At 48.7% G+C, this 22,299-nt stretch overlaps 1 protein-coding gene across 7 annotated transcripts in view; it reads right to left on the bottom strand.

The window, feature by feature from the left end:
* Positions 1 to 702: 702 nt before the first annotated feature.
* LOC118212409 (WD repeat-containing protein 7) overlaps positions 703 to 22,299 on the bottom strand; it is a 161,564-nt gene continuing 139,967 nt past the window's right edge. For 5 of the 7 annotated variants that reach the window (XM_035390244.1, XM_035390245.1, XM_035390246.1 and 2 more), the window contains 2 exons: positions 8,752 to 8,856; positions 703 to 4,933 (listed from right to left, as the gene is read on the bottom strand). In XM_035390244.1, the coding sequence (XP_035246135.1) occupies positions 4,730 to 4,933; positions 8,752 to 8,856 (309 nt within the window). In that variant the 3' untranslated portion in view covers positions 703 to 4,729. The remainder of the gene's footprint in view (positions 4,934 to 8,751; positions 8,857 to 22,299) is intronic. The other 2 variants (XM_035390247.1, XM_035390248.1) reach the window with 1 other exon arrangement.

Here is a 22,299-nt window from a genome sequence, read left to right as displayed (position 1 = left end):
TGCAGACCATTTAAGGCAGAGTGGACAACAGCCTGTTTTTCCCATTTTTTTTGTTGTTGTTTTGTTCATATTCAATTATGAATATATTAATGGAAATTATGGATCATGACACACTAACACATTGCAATTGTATGGCCATCAAAATTAAAAGTGATCTAAGACCAAATTCTGGTTACAAGAAAAAACACAAAGATAAATTGTGAAAAAACTGCATATCAGAATACTGTTAGTTTCTTTTACATTTTAAGTATACTAACAGATCAAAAATCTATATCATGCAAACAAATGTGACTATCAATCATTTCTACCCTCCATTTTATAAAATAACTCTCAACTTGTCCTTATTGGCTAAGCTTGCTTGCATCAACATTTAATTGTTTGAGCCTAATTATTTCAAAGATGCATTTAAGAATATACCAGGATGAAAGAGGGAATTTACATGATCAGCTGAATTATTGGGAGTTATAGATTAAGTTATAGAGTTATGGATTGGCTCCAAAACAAAATACGGTACCTTACATCTGTCTGTAATGCTAATTGTCAGATGCTAAATACATTTCTACACATATCTATATATAATGTTAAAAATAACTAATAAATTATAAGCAGTTATTTACATATTCTGACTGGGTTTTTCCAATACATAATACTTGAGTTTCATGCTTTGGATGTTACATGGTACATACATCAATCACACTGAAATCTTATTGGACATCTCATGTTTATTGAACGTAGAGTCATACACACAATAGATTTTTGAAACACAGCCTTTACAGTACAAGTTCAATATATTAAGTAAGTGGTTGCACGGAAATACACAGTCACGCACGGCTTTCAAGTATAACACAGAGTACCTTCCACGGCGACAATAGCAGATCATCTCACTAGCGTTACTAGATAATGTCGAGTCTTCTACAAATAAATTGACAATGAAGTCATTTTATGTATCTACATTTACAAGAAGGGCAGTTTCAAATACAGCGGTGACGAATCAATAAAACACTAAAAGCTCAAGTCGTCGCACTGATGCGAGCTGTACTGCAGCACGGAGCGAACGAGGGAGCGAAAAAGAGAAAGATAAGAGAAAAAGAGGGGCTGAGGACGTGGCGGCGCCGGGGGAATCAGAACGTTCGGGTTTCTCCATCACGGGGTGACGACATTCATCCATCCATCCGTTCATGCAAAGCAAGACGAGCCACAGGAATGTGCGGAACTGGGCCCAGAAATGAGAGCGCACAAAGATCTCCAGCGATTAAAACCCGGCAGTGAGAAACGCAGGTTCAGAATGGAAATGAGAGTAATCAAATAACAATGCACTTCAGGGAGATGATTTAAATGTTCAACCTCAGAAATATTTATGCTGTTAGCATTTGTAAAAGTAATGCAAAACAATTTTGTTAATTTAATTTTAAATTAGGTTTAAGATCCAAGTATATTTTGCACCACACGTGTTAAAAAAAGCCTATTTGTAATTTCTGAAACATGCCATTCAGTTACACTGAACGCAAGCCAAGAATTGGTCAAGATGGATCCAATAAAAGCTTGCTATGGGGGCAAACAAATTTTCATTAAGATTTTTTTTCCCCCAAAATGTAAGATCTTTTCCACAGTCTTAAATGCGAGGCTAAGCTCTGCCCAGCATGTATCCCACAATTCCTTCTGTCTTGTGATTATCAGGGTAACGGCAGCAGAAGGCAGTGATGTAAGGTAGGTGGGAAGGCGGAGGGAAAGAGATGTCTGAACCACAGAGTAAGAATGAAAGTAGCCAGTATAATTGCATTCTGGTATAGATCCAGTCAGGACTCCACCATTCCCTCAGTCCACATGTAACCGGGCTAGAGCAGGGCTGACTCCTAAATGTTTAGAATGCGTCAGACCTCAGCGGTAAATATGGCCTTGAGGTGGACCCTGAATGACAGTTAGAGAAGGGGTCATTAGAAAACAGTTAGAGGAGGGGCCATGAGCAGTTGGGGGAGGGGCAGGAGAACAGGAAGCACTGGCCAACGGCAGTGGGGGGTGGGGGGGGGGGGGCTGGAAATATAGAACATAATGCAGCACAATGGCAAGCGCTGACACAGGATTTATTCACAGTAATGTAGGAAGAGGTTAGAACTGAGAAATAAATCCTTAATGGAACACTACAGTCAAAAAAAGTATCATTTCATATATTGTAAACATCAGAATTCACCTTGATGATTGAGAACAAAGCTTTTAAGAGAGCCGTGAGCTCATAGGCTAATCGTCCTGATGGAGCTACACTGGAACTATGGATGGCCCTGAAGTGTTCAGTAGGAGCTATTGGCAGAAAAAAAAATTCAAAGCAAAAAATCTTAACAATTGACGAAGCACGTCTATACGCTCTGGCAAAGAATATTTACAAGCTGTCTGTTGTCTTTAAGTGATCAGAGACTAACGTGGCAAAAAAAAAAAATCATTTTGCCAATACCTTCCCGTCTCTTCCCACAGACTTAGAGCAGTACCTCAAGTTCCAATGATGTCATCAGCTGTTGTGGGAGGGGTTTCGGCTCTTGGTGAAATGCCCTTTGGGATTAGTCTCAGTCATCAAAGTGACATTGCATACACATTATACAACATATTAAACAATCCACTGGTGTACCTCTTTAGACCCACGATGCTGTCACTGTGCTGGATTTCCTTATTTCCACAGAAAAAAACTAAACAAATATAGCAGGTAAACTGTACGGTTACTCATTATCTAATATTTATTCATCTATTGTTATAATTATGCTTACTGATATTCAGATATCCTATAGAAATAACAGACACAGTTTCTAGATTGGACTGAGTGAATTTCAGATCACAGGAGAGTGGTGCACCATGGGACTTGAGATGAATATGAGATTTTTTTTTTTGCCCAGAGGATTCAGTTACAGCCGTTTCTCTTTCTCCAGAGCCCGTGAGGAGCTGTTGAGAGCAGTCTGCGCACTGCGAGCAGCGACACTTCTCCCCACCCTCAACCCGTCCGCCGCTCTTCCTGCTTTTCTCCTCGGGCCAATTCAGAAAACAATCCACTCAAGTGAATGGCTGTCCGTGTGGAAACAGGCCTGTCCCCCCCGCCCCCCCCCCGAAACAGCAGCGATGTCCGCAGCTCTGTGAGCGGAAACACTGGCAGGCCCCGAGCTCCAGCGGGCCCAGCCCCCCAGCCACTCCCAGAGACCGGGCAAATTAAATAAAGAGCCAGCCAGTAAAGCTAATGGGAATCTTAATGATTCTCTCCGCCACAAGGAGAACGCGCAGCGCTCGAGTCAGTCTGGCCTGCTCCCAGTGCGTTACCAGCATCTGCCAGAGAGACTGAGCTCTGCCCCTGCTAAGATCAGCCTTCCTCCAGCAGGAAACCCTCTCTGCATAGGGAGGGAAGCCACTGGCCAGAGCCGGACCCTCACATGAAAGTGTTTCAGTCGCGGAAAACCTCAGTGAACATGCTACTCGTCCCGACCCACTGATTTTAAACGATAGCAGACTGTCTTTAAATATATATTCCATTAATACTTTTGTTTAAAATACTTACAAAATCACAATAGGGGAATGGTAGATGCTGCCGATAGCCTCTCATTCTCTCTTTCTCACTCTCTCTGCTATACTCTACCCATAACCTTTCCTTTTTCTCTGAACCTGGAACAGTGAACGGTGTAAAAAGATAGAGATATTTTCGAGGCTCCTTGACAAGGAAGCGAAGGCATTGAATGCTGCTTGACAAGATTCGCAAAATGTGTTTTTTTTCTTTTTTATCCAGCAGAGCTGTGAAAAGCCTTGATATGCTTCAGTGTGCAGGCGTGCTCCAGTGTTGGATGTTTTTATACTCTGTCTGTGCTGATGACAGGGGCTGGGCGAAGGGGGGGGGGGGGGCGGCGAGACGGGCGCTGGTGACAGCTCAAAGAGCGTCTGTCAGCTGCCCGAGCCGCTGAGCTTCAGTCTCAGGACACCCCAGCTTCAGGTTCAGCTTCACCAGCCTCTCTGAAGATCATACATTAAAATACAGCTCTGTGTTTACTTTCTGCGCTACCGTCTACAATGGACAGACACGTGAAAGATCTCTGTTGAGTAAAGTCTACAGCCTTCGTTTAGGTGAGTTTTGGCTTCTCTAGGGCTATGGGGGGTGAGGGGGGGGGTGTGGGGGTGATGAACACATTTACAGTACCTCTTCTTCTATTACTTCATTCTATTCCATAGCCAATGAAAAACAAACAGACAAACATAGCACAGAATAAGTACGAGCTACAACATAAAGCATTCTTGATAATATCCCTTACGATATGATATGATTTTTTAATAGGACCACTGGGTGATTATGTATAGATATAAAATCTTTTCTTTGCATTCTCCTCAGGGGTGGAAAAATGTTTTGGGGTGACACACCCAGAATACCCAGGCCACCCTAAATGCAACTATTCCTATACAATCCTGTAACTGGACCTGTCCTATAAACCTTTTTTACTGAAGGATGAATAGAAACATATCCTACAAGTAACACACCGACAAATGACTTCAAATATACACACACACGGTATTTCTGGGTGCAAAGTGAAATCAATACAAGTCACCCAGATATTTGCATGAAAGCACGAAGTCTTTAAATAAGAGCAAAACTTAAATTAAAATCAGTACAAGGGAGAGAACAGAATGTAAACAGAAAAACAGTGTAAACGCTGCACAGCCTCGGGTTGCTAGTGGAATGGGCGGTAACGGCGGAGTGAGGGGGGGGGGTCCCTCAGACCATGAAGCGGTGCTCCTTGCCGTCGTGGGCCATGAGGATGACGTTGCGGTTGGAGGTCCAGATGAGGCGGGCCAGTTTGAGGGCGTTCTGGGAGCCGGGCGAGGCTGGCTGCACCGGGGGCACCTGGTAGGTCTTCATGCAGCGCAGCTGGGGGGCGGAGTTCAGCATGCCGATGCTGCCTAGCAACGAGGTGTTCATCTGCGAGGGAGAGGAGCAGCCGGGTCACCGCGGGTCCTTATAAGGGCCAATGTCTGGCCTCTCCCGGCCAATCAAACACCTCCTTTCCAGGTAGGCCTCAGGCCGAAGCTCACAGGCACCGCGACTCCAACGTGTCTCACACAGAGCCAGTGTGTCTCACGCAGAGCCAGTGTGTCTCACACAGAGCCAGTGTGTCTCACGCAGAGCCAGTGTGTCTCACAGAGCCAGTGTGTCTCACAGAGCCAGTGTGTCTCACGCAGAGCCAGTGTGTCTCACGCAGAGCCAGTGTGTCTCACAGAGCCAGTGTGTCACACACAGAGCCAGTGTGTCTCACACAGAGCCAGTGTGTCTCACACAGAGCCAGTGTGTCTCACGCAGAGCCAGTGTGTCTCACACAGAGCCAGTGTGTCTCACGCAGAGCCAGTGTGTCTCACGCAGAGCCAGTGTGTCTCACACAGAGCCAGTGTGTCTCACAGAGCCAGTGTGTCACACACAGAGCCAGTGTGTCTCACACAGAGCCAGTGTGTCTCACACAGAGCCAGTGTGTCTCACAGAGCCAGTGTGTCTCACACAGAGCCAGTGTGTCTCACACAGAGCCAGTGTGTCTCACACAGAGCCAGTGTGTCTCACGCAGAGCCAGTGTGTCTCACACAGAGCCAGTGTGTCTCACACAGAGCCAGTGTGTCTCACGCAGAGCCAGTGTGTCTCACACAGAGCCAGTGTGTCTCACACAGAGCCAGTGTGTCTCACACAGAGCCAGTGTGTCTCACAGAGCCAGTGTGTCTCACACAGAGCCAGTGTGTCTCACACAGAGCCAGTGTGTCTCACACAGAGCCAGTGTGTCTCACACAGAGCCAGTGTGTCACACAGAGCCAGTGTGTCTCACAGAGCCAGTGTGTCTCACAGAGCCAGTGTGTCTCACACAGAGCAGTGTGTCTCACACAGAGCCAGTGTGTCTCACAGAGCCAGTGTGTCACACACAGAGCCAGTGTGTCTCACAGAGCCAGTGTGTCTCACAGAACCAGTGTGTCTCACAGAGCCAGTGTGTCTCACACAGGGCCAGTGTGTCACACACAGAGCCAGTGTGTCACACACAGAGCCAGTGTGTCTCACACAGAGCCAGTGTTTTATAAAAACCAATGTCTGGAAGCAGGCTGAGGGAACAGAGCCACTGTCCAGAATACCCAATGTAAAAAAAGAAAAGGGAAAAGAGATCGTTTTGGAGCGCGCGGCTGGGCTGGGAGGAAGGAGACGCTGCGCTGCCTGCATTGATCAGACGGGAGAGAGAGCCGCGGTGAATGTGAGCTCGGGGGTCCCTGGGGGGGCCGCGCGGCAAACCGCGGCGACAGAGACAGACCGCGGCCGCCCATACCCCGGCTGGAGCGCCGCGCCAGCGCCAGACCCCCGGCCCCCTGCCCGGCAGCGCCGTCCGCCAGACGGCCTGTCTGAGAATTCATTAGCGCTGCAGACCGCCGGCAGCCCCGCCGCGCGCTGGCGCTAACGTCATTAGAGACGGGGGAGAAAGCGCCGCGTCAGGGAGATTCTACCGCTCGCGCTGGAGGGGGAAAAAGTCCCGGGATCAGCGCGGCTGCGTCTGCTGGCGGCCGCCTCAGCCTCCTCGCCACGGCGCGTTTCAGCTGCAGCGCGTTTCAGCCACTACGCATTTCAGCCACAGCGTGCTTTAGCAATGGTGCATTTCAGCCACAGCGTGCTTTAGCAATGGTGCATTTCAGCCACAGCGTGCTTTAGCAATGGTGCATTTCAGCCACAGCGTGCTTTAGCAATGGTGCATTTCAGCCACAGCGTGCTTTAGCAATGGTGCATTTCAGCCACAGCGTGCTTTAGCAATGGTGCATTTCAGCCACAGCGTGCTTTAGCAATGGTGCATTTCAGCCACAGCGTGCTTTAGCAATGGTGCATTTTAGCCACAGCGTGCTTTAGCAATGGTGCATTTTAGCCACAGCGTGCTTTAGCAATGGTGCATTTTAGCCACAGCGTGCTTTAGCAATGGTGCATTTCAGCCACAGCGTGCTTTAGCAATGGTGCATTTTAGCCACAGCGTGCTTTAGCAATGGTGCATTTCAGCCACAGCGTGCTTTAGCAATGGTGCATTTCAGCCACAGCTCATTTCAGCACTGGCTCATTTCCCTGGGTCACTGGACAGTCTCAGGACAGGGAGCCTAATGAAGGGCAGGCCTGTGTGTTCGGGGTTTAAACAGTGTCCAGTGAAGCGAGCGAGCAGCGTGCTGACCAGCTCAGCCTGTTCCTACATTTATTCTGCTTTCCTCACAGCCAGGAAAAGAACAGCAGCCACGCTCCTGTTTCAGATTTTGTTTTCTCCAGCGCAGCCAGGGCCGCGAGACTGTCAGAGCTCGGCGGAGTCCTGCTCGGAGCGCGGCGCCTCCGGCTGTCTCGCTGCCGGTCATGAATTATTCCGCACAAACTTTACGCCGCACAAAGCAGCCATTTTAATACAGGGGCCGTGGGAATTGCAGCACGGGAGGGGAGACGGGATGCAGGAGACGGGAGGGCTGAGAGGAGGCGTCTCCTGGCTGCCGACGAGGGAGGCTGGGCCCAAGGACGGCACTCTGCGTTTGTCATGAGAACACCTCCCGCCAAAACCCCCGAACAGGCGAGGGGCGGGCCGCCGCAGGGGGCGGAGACGGGACCCGCACGCTTCTCACCGCTCCCCAAGTCAAGCGGAGGGCTGCACTGTACACTGCAGAACGATACACCGTTAGAGGGGGTAATTAAAAGGTAAAAGCACGCGAGATTGAAATGTTATGTAATCAGAGGGCTTGAACCCCCCCTCCCCCCGGCGCTGTGGCTCAGCGCGGCAGACAGGGCGGAGGAGAAGGCGAGCGCGTGCGGAAGCGCAGACAGAGCGGAGGAGAAGGCGAGCGCGTGCGGAAGCGCAGACAGGGCGGAGGAGAAGGCGAGCGCGTGCGGAAGCGCAGACAGGGCGGAGGAGAAGGCGAGTGCGTGCGGAAGCGCAGACAGGGCGGAGGAGAAGGCGAGCGCGTGCGGAAGAGCAGACAGAGCGGAGGAGAAGGCGAGCGCGTGCGGAAGCGCAGACAGGGCGGAGGAGAAGGCGAGCGCGTGCGGAAGCGCAGACAGGGCGGAGGAGAAGGCGAGCGCGTGCGGAAGCGCAGACAGGGCGGAGGAGAAGGCGAGCGCGTGCGGAAGCGCAGACAGGGCGGAGGAGAAGGCGAGCGCGTGCGGAAGCGCAGACAGGGCGGAGGAGAAGGCGAGCGCGTGCGGAAGCGCAGACAGGGCGGAGGAGAAGGCGAGCGCGTGCGGAAGCGCAGACAGGGCGGAGGAGAAGGCGAGCGCGTGCGGAAGCGCAGACAGGGCGGAGGAGAAGGCGAGCGCGTGCGGAAGCGCAGACAGGGCGGAGGAGAAGGCGAGCGCGTGCGGAAGCGCAGACAGGGCGGAGGAGAAGGCGAGCGCGTGCGGAAGCGCAGACAGGGCGGAGGAGAAGGCGAGCGCGTGCGGAAGCGCAGACAGGGCGGAGGAGAAGGCGAGCGCGTGCGGAAACGCAGCCGCATTAGAGCTGTAAAACGCAGAGCGCTCCTCAGAAGACGGCGTGGGCGGGGTCGCCGTGCCAGAGGGCCCACGCGCCACCGGCTGCCGTCTGCCAGAGACGCGGCGCGCCCCCGCCGGGGCGTCAGAGGGGCGGGCGCTTTTCGGCTGCAGCGCTTCCAGCGTGGGCGACCGGCACGTCCAAAATAACACTCGGGAGGACGAGAAGGAGCAGGAATGGATCCAGTAAAAAATAAAAAATAAAACAAACGATCGACTTTCAGCTACATTCTCACCTGCCAGAAGGAGATGTGGCTGTCTGCGTTGGAGTAGGTGGCCAGGTACCGCCCGTCAGGAGCGAAGGACACCGCGGTTATCGGACCCTTGTGTCCGTGGATGTTCTGGGAGGGAGAGCAGAGGAACACAGTTTAGACTCATGCCGAGTCACAGATCAGGAGCCATTAAGAGCTGCATACAATTCACACCACACATTCATTACCTTGGTTCACGTAACTACAAAGACAGCCTGCACTTGGTGACGTTTTCAAAGCACATATAGCATAGCATAGGTACAAAGCTACAAAGCTCTTAATTGATTTGGACAAGTGAAATATAATCTCATGCTGTTTGTCTGATGAGATACTCTCAGTCCCAGCCACTCCCTTTACAGGAAGTACTGGAAGAGCCACAGAAGGTTCAGCACCATTTGTACCCTCTACAGATTCCCTCAGCCCCATTGCACACAGTCCACATTTTAGGACAATTTTCCCCTCCACAAATGCTTATCAGTTGTTTATCATGCTATTTGTGGCTGCCCTCCATGGTGGTTTGGTTCTTTTTACAAGACCAGGCTTCCCAAAACCTAAAGAATAGAGGCTTCTGTCACTTCCCTGGAGGGCAGTTTGACTTCATTGATTGGATGGCGCCGTGCTGTGACATGCCCACTGTCACCAGAGGAGGGGACCAATCAGACCACATCAGGCTGCTCCTAAAAATCTGTCAGAGAAGCCGGAGAAAGCCCTATCCCTTCCTGAACCACTTTCATTAGTATTTTACTGCCCCCAAATGCTCAACAAGATTGGCAGATTTACAGATAGTTCCAAAGCAAGAAAGGCAAATAAAGAGCAGGGGGAAAAAGTGCTGGGCTTATAAATAATTCATGCTCATTCCGCATATAAAACATGTCCAAGTAAACAGAAACATAATTTGCGAAAAAGTAGAAGGAACCCAACTTTTGTTCCCGGTGCTTTAAGTTAGTGTTGTTTGTATTTAGTACAGGCTGTATCTGGGAAGGGAATGGTACTGTAATGCTAAGCAAGTTTGATTGCGTTGTTCACACAGGGGTAAACTGCTCTGCGTTTTATTTGGGTATTGTAGGGGGCTAAGGCAACTGGCTGAGAGTAAAATCAATTGGGAAGGAAATCGGTTTCGTTTGCGATTTCCCAGCGATACACTGAAACAACGCCAACTTTAAAAAAAACAAAACAACACAACAAATAAAAAGCTTTTTCATATAAAATGCCCCCCGGTTGTTTGGAGCAAATCTCCCACTTTCTGCAGTCAGAATCTCAAAACGACACAAAGGGCTTGAATCGCAGGGCTTTCGGGACTCATTTACAAAATAAAAGTCCTGTAGCAAATGAGCCCATGTACAGCCACGATCAAACCCACCGCAGGTCCACTGCTGCTGAACCAGCCGAGAACGTTTTCACTTTATACTCAGGGCAGAATTGCCAAATAATGGCATCATTGAAAAAATAAACACTTACACCACTACTAAAAGATAATATCTGAAACTTGCATAGCTCAATTAATTCTTCAAGATGCGGCTTTACATTCACATATATAAGGAAAAGGTAAATGCATGTGCAATATTTACGTCATTTTTCATCTATATTTACTGGTATGCATTTTTGGTTTGTGAAAAACAGATTTTTATGTCCTATTTTAACACTACCTGTGTGTCTAAATCTTTTTGTTTGGATAAATACTGACTCTTGTATGAAGTTATTGCATTAAAAAGCTTGTGGTAATTATTTGAGTATTTGCCTGGCAATATTATGATAATAAACTTTTTAAATTTAAATGTTCCTCACTCACATTTAGACCATGTAAATTTCATATAACCTACAGTGTAATATAAAGCATTATGTGTAATTGTTTTAAATGATAAATTAGATTAACTTTACAAAATTGTATCCAGTACATCTCGATGGAACAAAACAGAATAATTGTATACTAATGTAATTTGCAAATACCTTTGGGAAATTATTATTAGTACATCTTATAATTTGCATAATGTATCATACATAAACATTTATATAGGCAAGACCTAATAACAAGTTGAGGATCAGTATGTTAAACACACAACTACCAACCAAATGCTATTTCGTTTGTGTGAATATGTAGAATATAGAAAACGTTTGTATATAAAGGGAGGAGGTCAAAGGACACACACATGCACGTATACACACACACACAGCAACACACCCACACACACAGAAACATGAAACGGGAAGCCTCTTTTTCCACTGCATTCGGGGGGTGACCTTGACCTCCGGTGTATGAAAATTCATTCCGCCCAAACTGCATGTCAATACCGCTGTGCTCATTTGAGAAGCGCGCTTGTGCCGCGATCCCCCATCTGCCTTCCAATCTCACTTACTGCGGGAGACACCGCTGCACTCCAGGCACCCCCTGGCCCCCCCCTCAAACTGACTCAGGATCAGCTCGCGCAACATCCAATCCTAACCACACCAATTCGGGATCAAAGGGTCGAACTGATCTGGTGTCAGAGCTGAGGGGCGGTTCCCCATCTTCAAAAGAACCAAGCGGTCGCTCAGAAATCCCCCTTCACTCCAGCCCACTTCGTCATAGCAAATTAGCAGACAGATGTGTTCATCCAACTATTACTGTGTGTAACAAAGCCCAGTTTACCAACACAGAAAATTTAATCTCTTTTTTTTCTGAGGCCTTCTCCACGCCTGTCGGCTTCAGCGGGGGGAAGACAGCCTTTCAGGGAGTCAAGCTGTGGACAATTGAAATCTTTTCAGGCATTACACCTCCCTGCGCAAACCATTTTTTTAAATAGCACAGCATGGAAGATTGGATAGTGTTTGTGAGGAGGAAGGAGCACCTTTCCCAGATGGGGCACAAATCTCTTGAGGGAGGAGGAGGAGGAGGAGGAGGGGGAGGGGGAGGGGCGGGGGGGGAGGAGGGGTTCTGTCACTGTGGTACAATATTCTGACCACTGCCAAAGGGCAGAGGGGTCATTTCTCACACTCGACTCGTGTGCAAAAACACAGCTTACCTGAACACAACTGCAAGAACACTGGGACAATATTAAGACTCAAAGACTGACATTTTTTTGTATGGTTGTCCTGCTCTCCCCTTCCACTTGATCAAATATAACAGCACTAGTAAAGCTCTGAGGAGCTTCAAGGATTATACTGCCGCTGCTGCTCTAAATCACCTATTTAAAAAAACAGGTAGGAACTGTGCTATGATTATTGATCAAAATGAAAACGACATGCATTTAGCAAGTAATGTACCCACATGACTTACATTGCTGTGTATGTATACAGAACAGGGAAAAAAGCTGAACAGATTAATTATTAACAACGCAGGTAAATTATAGAAACTCCTGTACTGAACGCAGCTGGCTAGATACATGCCTGGAATGATGCACATACAAACAACAACGTTTCACATTCAAACCCTCACCGATTACCTGGCCTCACAAAATGGATACCAAACTTCTGTTACTCTACAAGATACTCTACTGTAAGTTAAGGTCAAAGTTGACAACATGCTACATTTTTGGTAACACAAAGCAAACGAATAAGTCCTGATATTTATTAACTGCAGATTTGAAGGGCAGCGGTTGGGGGCGCTTCCATCCGTGTATCTGCGCGACGACGGATAACAGCAGCACTGAGAGCAGAGCACCGTGCCCACCAGGACAGCGATGAGCAAAGTTCTCCCCTCCAACACTGATACAATCGATGGCTCCTCACAGAGGGGCCGGAGGTCTCACCGAGCGAGAATCAGGAAAGGCTGGGAGCTGAAGTGCACCATCTTCCATTGAGCCGTCTGTAGCAGCCCACAGGAACAAGCGCCCCGACATCCTGTAACAGCACGACGCACGTCCCGTCGATAAGCGACATATCGGCAATCGCTACTCAGGGGGACGACGCCCGAAGTGCCGAAGAAAGAAGATTTACGGGGCCTTTGCGCCGTTACGCACGGCTGAACCGCGGAAGAGGGGAGGTCTACTCTGTCGTCCTAATGACTTTTTTCGAGCTATTTTTCAGTCTTGGGTGCGGGTCTAGACAGGGAGAAACGGACGCTGGAAGCCGCGGCGAGGGGCTCTCACAGACTCTCACAGACTCTGACGTCACGCTCGGCCTTGTGGGCGCGGCTCTAATTGGCGGTGGGCCCTGTGGTCCCGGACACTTCCCCTCCGTAATTCTCCAGACTGCCCCCCAGGCATGCTCACACGGTTACTGAAGGACCACTGTGCCTACACCTCACATCAAACCTTCACAAGGCTTCAATCGCCATTCACACAACAATGCTTTAGCTGCAGAGCTCTGTGGTTTAAGCATTACATATAGTACACATAGAAGCATGCATACAATACCATATGTGTCTATATACAAACCTACACACAATTTTGTACTCTCTGTACTACAAGACAAGTCAGTCTTCACATCCTCTCAAACTGCCTTTCTTAAGGCTATGAGCAGCAGGCCAATGACCCCACTGAATCTGCATGCAGATGCTTTGCCAGAACGTACTAACATATTGCAAGAAAAATGAAAATAAGAACTTAAACGACACAACTCAGTGACTATGAATAATAGACTAATTTGGCACAGAACATTTCTATAAAAGTACAAATACAAGCTGGATTCATAAACACCCATCAAATAAGAGATCTTTCAAAACTGCTTTAATTAATTTGTTTACAACATTGGTATGAAATGTCCTCCATATTTTTAATGACATTAATGAAGAAAGACCAACAGAAAATAAACGAATCTAGATCTATGCTGCAGCTGTATTTTGATGAATCACTCAGATCATTTTGTAAAAAGTACACTTTCGGAAGGGGCTAAACACCGGCTCTGGACCTACAGCTAAACTCAGACAGCCAGGCAGGCTGTATGTGAGTAATAAAGGGAGATTCTACATTATTCCCTGGCTTCATAATCAATATACCATAATCCTATAAAACAGGAAGCGGAGAGCATCAGAGATAATGCATGGTTGGACTTTTTTAATTAAAGAATTCAAGCTGTTTTTAATACCGTTCTCTTACGAGCCTCTCCGATTGGCCTCTTCAGATCCAGGCCGGTCTCTGTACGTAAACCACACAGACAGACCACTCTCTCAGCCACAAAATAAAAAACAGTGCGTCACTGTTCGTAAAGGATTTAAGTCAATGTTCTGAAAATATTATGCATTAGTGAAGGTACATTTGTGAGATTCAATACTGGCAAAATACAAACAGAAGGCTGGGATAAACAATATTTAGAGCGTGGAGAAATGGTCCGCACACTATACATAACAAAATCACCACTGACTACTCTCGACATCGGTGCTTCTGGCTCTGCATTAATATCTGCTGGAAATGTAGGCTTTTAAAATGTAATTTAGGCTTCATGCAAAAAGTACTTTGGACATGATCAGTACCTGTAACATAACCTTGTACACAGAAGTACCTGCTTTTATTTGACAAGTTCCAGAAAATTCCACAAATACCAGGAGGGTATTGAGAGAAAAAAAAAACTGCACATTGCCCTTATTTCTCACTTGCCATTGGAAGGAACAGTACTAGAAAACTTCAGCCAAAGGTCAGTCAAAGAGTCAACATCAAAGAGTTTGTGTGAGATATATCAAAGCGCTCCCTTCTAATTCCAAAACTATGTTCCAGCTGAAGGTTTCTTTACTGCTGTGGCACTTTTTTGCAAAAATTATTCATTAATAATGAATTAAATTTGATTGAAACAGGAATGTGCGTTAAAGTCCGACAGTGGAGAAGCAGTGCGCAAAACGGGTTTGTCCCCATTGGATTCAATTCTGCGCATAGTAATAAGTGCCAAAACACACACACACACACACACACACAAAAAATAGAAAAATAGTACATATTTCTTGTTCTGGATCCTCATAAACAGAACTGTGTCCCCAGGCCAGCACAGTGGATGTATCTGAAATGGCAGAAGGGTAAATCTGAGGGAGGGGCTTTCCCTCTAAAGGGCAGGTTTCCTCTCCTTGCCCCAGCGGCTGCTCAGCCTTAGCAGGCCAATCAGAGGGACCTTTACATCGCTTCTAAAACAAGCCTTTTACGCACACTGCTATGGGCCGCGTGAGTGCTCTCACATACCACACTACCAAACACAGCCGGACCCTCACACACTGGCCCTGAATGGAGGGAGAGAGAGGGAGACATAGACAGACAGAGAGAGAGAGAGAGAGAGACATAGACAGAGAGAGAGAGAGAGAGAGAGAGCCGGTCCTTGGCAGCACTGCTCAGATCTGGTATTGACAGACAGTGTGCTGAAGGGCTCATCATAGCCGCTCAGTACCTGGCCTTCACCCTCCCAGGCAGCGGAGAGAGGCGCCAGGCCGCAGTGGAGAGGGGAGGTGCAGAAACCAGCGCTGAATAAAAGGGCATCCTGAGCGCACAGGGCACCTGCTCCCTGGGATCCGTGCTCGCCCCTACAGAGCCGTGCTGCACAAACCCTCTGTTACCCTTCAGGTTCTCTCACCATTCAGCACGGAGTCCGCACACGGTCAGCGAGTGAAACGATGGACACTTTTCCTTTCTGATTTGGATTTATTTACAGCATTCTGTCGTTCTAAGATAAATGTTTATAAGGGACTGCAAAGAAAAATAAAATACACAATACAAAAATACTTTAAAAAGCAACTGAATAGCAAGAAGCATGTCCCCTGACGCCAAGGTCTTCCAAACCTATCCCCCCTGCCCCACCCCCCACCAAAAAAAACCAGCTTTAAGATAAATGTACAGCGTGCACCTGTCCTCTGGGTTTATTCTTATCTGGCTGCGCGATTCTCCCATTCAATTATTCAGAGCTTCTTTACTGTGCCTCCGAGCACACAGACAAAATCTGGGCAGCAGCTGCTTCCTGAAATGTGTTGATTTTGATATACTAGAGAGGGCTGCGCCTTTTTTTGTTATCAGCAGAACGCATACAGACAACGCATCGACAAAACGCATTCAGACAGCTCGCCCCAGTCCAAACGCGCTCTCTCTCTCTCTCTCTCCTCCAGCACGGCTGCTATGCCATGAACCAGGGCTCTCCAAACTCCGGTCCGGTCCAAACTCGCAGTCTCTGCCGGTTTTTGTGATTTCCTTTCAAACGGCAGCCAATTTAGGCCTGGGAAACAAGACTCTTTAGCCAATCAATGAGTTAAATTAAGCACTTAAGTGCAGGAGAACATCAAAAACCAGCAGGCACAGCGGCCCTGCAGGATCTGAGTTTGAGACCCCTGCCATAAACGAAAAAAAACAGAGTTTCACAGGAGAGAGTAACACTGCGACAGTCTGACCACAAAAAAACAGCTACGGACCCTCTGTGACAAAATTAGCTCTGTAGCAAGGACCTAGCATACAACATACAGGATGAGCCTAGAAGGCATCATAACCTCTACAGGAACAGACACAGGTACCATGCACATAGACACTCACGATAGCTCAGAAAGGAAGCACGACTGCACCACAGATACACTCACTGTGACAAACAGGCCAATGCTATTTCACCTCAACAAACTAAATGTGTCCAAATGCTGAATATTTACATTTTATTTATGATGATGCCTCCAACACCATTCATCACAGAGAGGCATTTGAACAAATAAAGGATGTACCCCTATTATAATACTGCTAGATTGACAATTCATTAATTTCAGTTCAATCAAATCAAATTAATTTTCATTTGCACAGTGCTTATGGAGAACTGTCACAAAGATGCTTTACATAGTAACAGAAGAAATGTTTTTTAAATTCAGTTCTATTTTTGCCTCCTTTTTCATGTGTACGTCAAGATCTATTATGCGTATCAAAAGAGAAAAGAATCACAGTATCACTGACATCACTGTGATGGAATGTGCCTAACTATCCAGTTCCATTACCACAATCATGTGGCATTCTTCTCAAAAACAGCAGTTATGGGAGAATGAGGCTTCTTAAAGGGGCATAGCTATCATATTCTGTCCGTGACTCACTCACTTTAACCAATCACCATAATTGGCTGTGTAGAGTGTCCTTTTTTTTGGTGGGTTCAAACAAACTCATGATTGACAGCACATTGCAGCTCCGCTCATTACTGAATTCACGAGAGCTTCTCCTTATTACTAGACAGGCCTGCAAATACACGATTCAATACGATCCCGCTGGAGGTGGAATTTTCATGCGATGAAATGCGCATGGGCAAGTGCAAAGGTGCCAGAGTCGAGACGAGTATGAAAGTCTTGGTCAAAGAGACTTGATTGTTCATGTTTTTTAAAAATCAACGACAAATAAACACCCGCTACTTCTGATTGGCTGCAACGCAGAGCTCGTAATGGAGGACCGTTCAGAGGACAGCTGGGAGCGTCCAGGCCGTCGGGCCGACCCCGGTTGCCAGTTCCGCACGTTGGCGTGGGAGACGCACTCCATCACGGGCCCGTGCGCGTCAGCCCGGGTCACAAACCCACCATTTTCAAACCAGAATCCCCCTCCAGGGGGGGGGGTTGGGAAGCTCTCCGTAAACAAAACCCGCTCACGTTCTGCAGCCCGACGGCTGGAGCCCGGTCCCTGTGCCTCTCTGCTCATCAGCACTGATGGATCTCACTTTCATCTCCTGCACGGGGGGGGGGGCAGAACGCCCCTCTCCCAAGACCTCAAGTGCTCAATGATGTGTATCATTAAATGAATTTGGCAACAGAACTTAATATATCTGTCAAATTAATGGCGTGTATTGTCTTGAGGTATGATCATAATTGCGTGTTTATTTCGGAACGTGATCGAATAAGCGGCCCAGATGTGGGACGGGGGGCTCCCCCGCTCGAGACGCCACGCAGCTCCCCGGAGCTCAGGGGACGACAGCAATAGGCCCTTTAACCCAATAAGCCCCCTCACCTGCCATCTTAAAAATTGCTCTTGCTCACCTAATAATGCAAGATGAAGTTAGCGGGCTCTCACTCCCCAGCTAGAAGAAAAATCCTCTCACTGCTGGTCTCTACAATTAGTCGCAATAACATTACAGCCCAAACGTTTTCATTCTGTTTGGCGAAGATCAGATCTCGCGTGAAGACAAAATGAATCTTAGGGGATCAAGAAAATGATTTCCAAAGCATCAAATTTAGTATGTAAGGTATGGTAGAAAACAATAAAATAAACACATTTTGCCTTAGAAAATGTAGTACATGGAAAACATTATAATACTGTACACCACCAAAATTTAAATTTTATTTTAAAATATCGCTGAATATTGTGCTCATTCATAATTTATTTCCAATCTAGCACTCATTTTGTGCTGGTTGATATGACCCGTATATAAATAAAAATGATAACTAAGACCACTGCTTGATGCGTGATGGGCAGGGACCTGGCCGAATCTGACAGGTCATCCTCGGCTGAAGTTCTGATCAATCTGTCCATCAGAAACCACTGAGCCACGAAAACCATTTAAGACCTGTCCACCAGATTTCCTGAGGAGCCAGGGGACAGGGGGGGAGAGCAGGCGAGGCTGCGCTCAGAGTCAGAGTCACCCCTCCGCACAGAGAAACGCAGAGACGTACCCTCACCCTTCCATCAGCTTACCCACGTCTTAGACCAGCATCCTGTGCAAATAAACTGATTGACTGCCGGTCGCTATGGTGGATCTGGTTTCCATGGCGAAATGATCGGAGAGCATATCGACAGTGCTGAACACCGCTCCGTTTGAAGAAAAATAGGGGGCGGGGGGTATGGGTGCATCTCTCCTTGCAGGGGGTGTTCTGAATCTTCTACGGACGCGCTGTTCTTAAATCACGTCTACAGGCGAATGAAATTAAAGTGGTAAACAGGTGCGGATGGCTGTGAAGAGCAGGAATATAACGGTCTGCTAAGCACTTACCCTCACTTTCTGTTCCTGCGGCTGAGAGCGCGCGGGGGGGTGGGGGGGGCGGGTGGGCGCAGGGAGACGGGACTGCGGGAGCTGCTTGCCAATTCGTAACCCGTCATCAATTATCTTTATCTCACGCTAGTATCTCATCTGGGCCCATAATCAAGATGGAGTCTTATTTTAGCCGGACGGCGGGCCTGCCCTCTATCTGCAGATCGGACTCGGCCGCTGTGCCAGCGAGCGACCGGGCGGCCGCCGGATGATCAATAATAATCATCAAACTGCGGCCGACAGGCTGTGAGGCTGGAAGTTTGCTGAAAGTGCCGCGGCTGGGACGCGGACGAAACGCAACCTTTCCTCACGTCCCCGCACGCGTGGGCCGCGAGCGCCCGCGCCTCACCTTAAAGTTCCCCTGCGTCCAATCCCCAGTAACGCTCGCGAGCGAAGCCACACAGACTGGGTTCAGAGGCGAGCCAGGAGGAGGGGATGCAGGGCCGCTTCCTAAATATTGCTTCATTGTTTCAGAAGGATTGACTGTCTGCTAACCGCCGGCACTCAGACGGTGCGTTTTACCTCCCGACCACCGGAGGAGAACGACGACGGCGCGCGTGCAGCGCCGCGGAAACGCTCTGCGGCCGGCCAGTGGTTATTTCTTTGGCGGTGTAACAGCTCAAGTGGAGCGATAAATCTATCGGGCGTTTGTGAGGCGCATTATTGGCCGGGTTCTGCCGGCTGCAGTCGGAGGCCTTGGCGCGCCCCGCGTTGGCCACTGCAGTCCCACAGAGTCGCGCTTCTATCAGCCCGAGAGCCAATTAAAATTGCCCAACGACTCAAACGGAACTATGAAAAATGGTGTCACACCTATGACTAAAGACGACAGACGAGAGCGGAGCCGAGCTGGGATTCTCCTGGATTCGATTTCCATTTTCTGTTTTTGTTTGCAATGCGTCTGCGATAACACTCGCACACTGCAAAATATGTACATATTCAACAATCATTACTAAACAAACATTATATAAATCTCCTTAATATGAATTATTATGAACTTTCCAAACAGAAATATCCTCAAGTACACTGTTCTGTTGTCTTTGTAGGCTGTAGATCGAAGCGTGAAACGCAACATATCTAAACTAACAGATGAGTAAACAAAGCAACAACGTAACGGTGAAAGATTCATATAACGGATAAAAGACAGAATTGTTCTGACAGACAAAAGCAGCAGTACTGAATAGCTGCTCCATTTGGGGGAAGAATAAAAAGATGGATACCACGTTTCATTCGTTATGGGGTGTTTTGAATTATTTAGAACATTTAAGGATGTGCTGCCTTTTAAATAATTATTTTGGGAAAAGCTGCAGGGCAGTATGATTGAAATTCAGCCTTCACTTGCCTGGACTCATGAGACATGAGCTCACATGTAAAAACACACACTAATGCACACACACACACACACGCACACTCACTCACTCACTCACACACACTCCCACTCCCACACACACACTCATTCACACTCACACACTTTACATACACTCTCGCACGCACACAAAAGAACAAATGTGAGGCAGAGCAGCAGCAGGCAGTGGGATGTGAGGGACAGCATGGTAAACAGTGGCGGAGGGGGAAACAGAGGATGTTAATAGCACCGGCGCTGCATTAGTCATCCCAAATGATCCGCGGCGCACACGTCCGCAGCGGAGGGCGGGAGCGGCCCCGCTAAAAGAACATCCAGCGTAAAGATTTAAAGGATAAGAGCGGGGCAGAGCCCAGGCGAGCACTCAGGGGGCCCAATTAGGAGCCGGGCCAGCGCCTCTTTCATATCTGCTGGCTTCTTAATCAAATGTGGCAGTGCGGGGGAGCGCTTCCACACAAACCCCTCCGCCCAGCCCGCGCCAACGCGGGGCACCTCACTCCAGTGCCCGCCCAGCCCGCGCCAACGTGGGGCACCTGACTCCAGTGCCCGCCCAGCCCGCGCCAACGTGGGGCACCTCACTCCAGTGCACACCCAGACTGTGCCAACCTCGGGCACCTGACTCCAGTGCCCACCCAGCCTGCGCCAACGTGGGGCACCTGACCCCAGTGCCCACCCAGACTGTGCGAACCTCGGGCACCTGACTCCAGTACCCACCCAGACTGCGCCAACCTCGGGCACCTGACTCCAGTGCCCGCCCAGCCAGCACCAACGTGGGGCACCTGACTCCAGTGCCTGCCCAGCCTGCGCCAACGTGGGGCACCTCACTCCAGTGCCCACCCAGCCTGCGCCAACGTGGGGCACCTCACTCCAGTGCCCACCCAGCCTGCACCAACCTCAGGCACCTGACATGGGCTGGCACTGCGGGCAAATTTAAAGGCAAATTCTCAAGGACATACCAAAAAGTCTAAAGGGGGGCCGTGAGGATAGCGTCTAGCCGCGTAGCACGATGCTACACAAACGCAGGGGAGCCTGCACACATCTACACGCGCGCACGCCCGGGAGCAGCAGCGAGCGTGGCCATGGCTGGGGCCGGATGAGCACGGGGCCTGCTCTTCATTAGTAAATGCAGTTAGGTGTTAAAGGAGATTGCTGTCGTCCAGCTGACACGGCGCACTTCACGGGCTCTGATCAAAGCCGCGGCAGATGGCCGCGCAGGCTGCCCCGTCTCCCGTGCTGTGGGGTTTAGGAGCGCCCCCGGGGAGCGGGACACACCTCCCCGTGCACCGCGCCGGAGGGGCTGCGGGGGGCGCTCTCTCTCACGCGCTCGCACACACGCAGGAGCGCGCACAAACACGCACAAACGCACGCACGAACACACACACGCAGGCACGCACACGAATACGCACAAACACGCACAAACGCACGTTCGCTCGCACGCACAAGCAGTGAACCTGCTCCCGCACAGAGCAACATCCGACTCACGGAGCACCTTACAGGCCTGCGCAGCATCCAAACGCCACACACACGCAACATACAACCGCACAGCTGGGAAAAGGCCTGTGGGAGCGGCAGACACACACGCAGGGCTCAAACTCAGACAGAAACAGACCGCGACTCTGGATCGCATCCCGCAGGTAAAAAAAACAGCCGTACGCCGGCTGGTGTTGCGATCGTTGTAGAAGCTTCCTGTCCTTCGGTGTTCTCTGCTCGAAGAGCGCTCTGTCTCACGCCAGTGAATGCTGCACCTCGCTGGAGCCAGCAAGCTAAAGATTCTACACAAATCAATGAGGGACACAATGCAGCGAACACTACGGGATGAGAGGGAAACGTTTCCTTTTTTAAACCCCGTGGCAGTGATGTCTGCCAAATCACTAAAACAGCAGCCAATCAGGACTTTATGGACCAATCTGATCATTTGCCGTTAAATCACATCTGTACTTGAAATACAGCACTTCGGGGATCCCTAGCAAGATTTTCGCTTTGCACATTTTCTTTTTGTTCATTCCAATTATATTGGCATTTAAATATTGTGCCATTATTGTTTATAAAATAATCCTTCACATTTATAGACAGTCTGATATAACTGTATTCAAAATGAATGTGTTTTGAGTAATGCCCAGTAGGCGGGTGATGGAGTTGCATTCTTCCCAATCCTGAGGATCATAATTAAACAGGCTCTGTAAGGTGGACAGTGGCTTGTTGGAACATGGTCAATATATGGAGCGCAAGATTAGAATTGCAAATCTCTGCATGAAAAACATTCCAGCATCATATTTCCATCTGAATTGCATTTCTTCAAGTAAAAGAAGGGGGCC

Source organism: Anguilla anguilla, chromosome 14 (assembly GCF_013347855.1).
Source record: "Anguilla anguilla isolate fAngAng1 chromosome 14, fAngAng1.pri, whole genome shotgun sequence".
NCBI classification, from domain to species: domain Eukaryota; kingdom Metazoa; phylum Chordata; class Actinopteri; order Anguilliformes; family Anguillidae; genus Anguilla; species Anguilla anguilla.
Note: the sequence above shows the minus strand (reverse complement) of the source record. Positions and strands in the feature narration are given on the sequence as shown.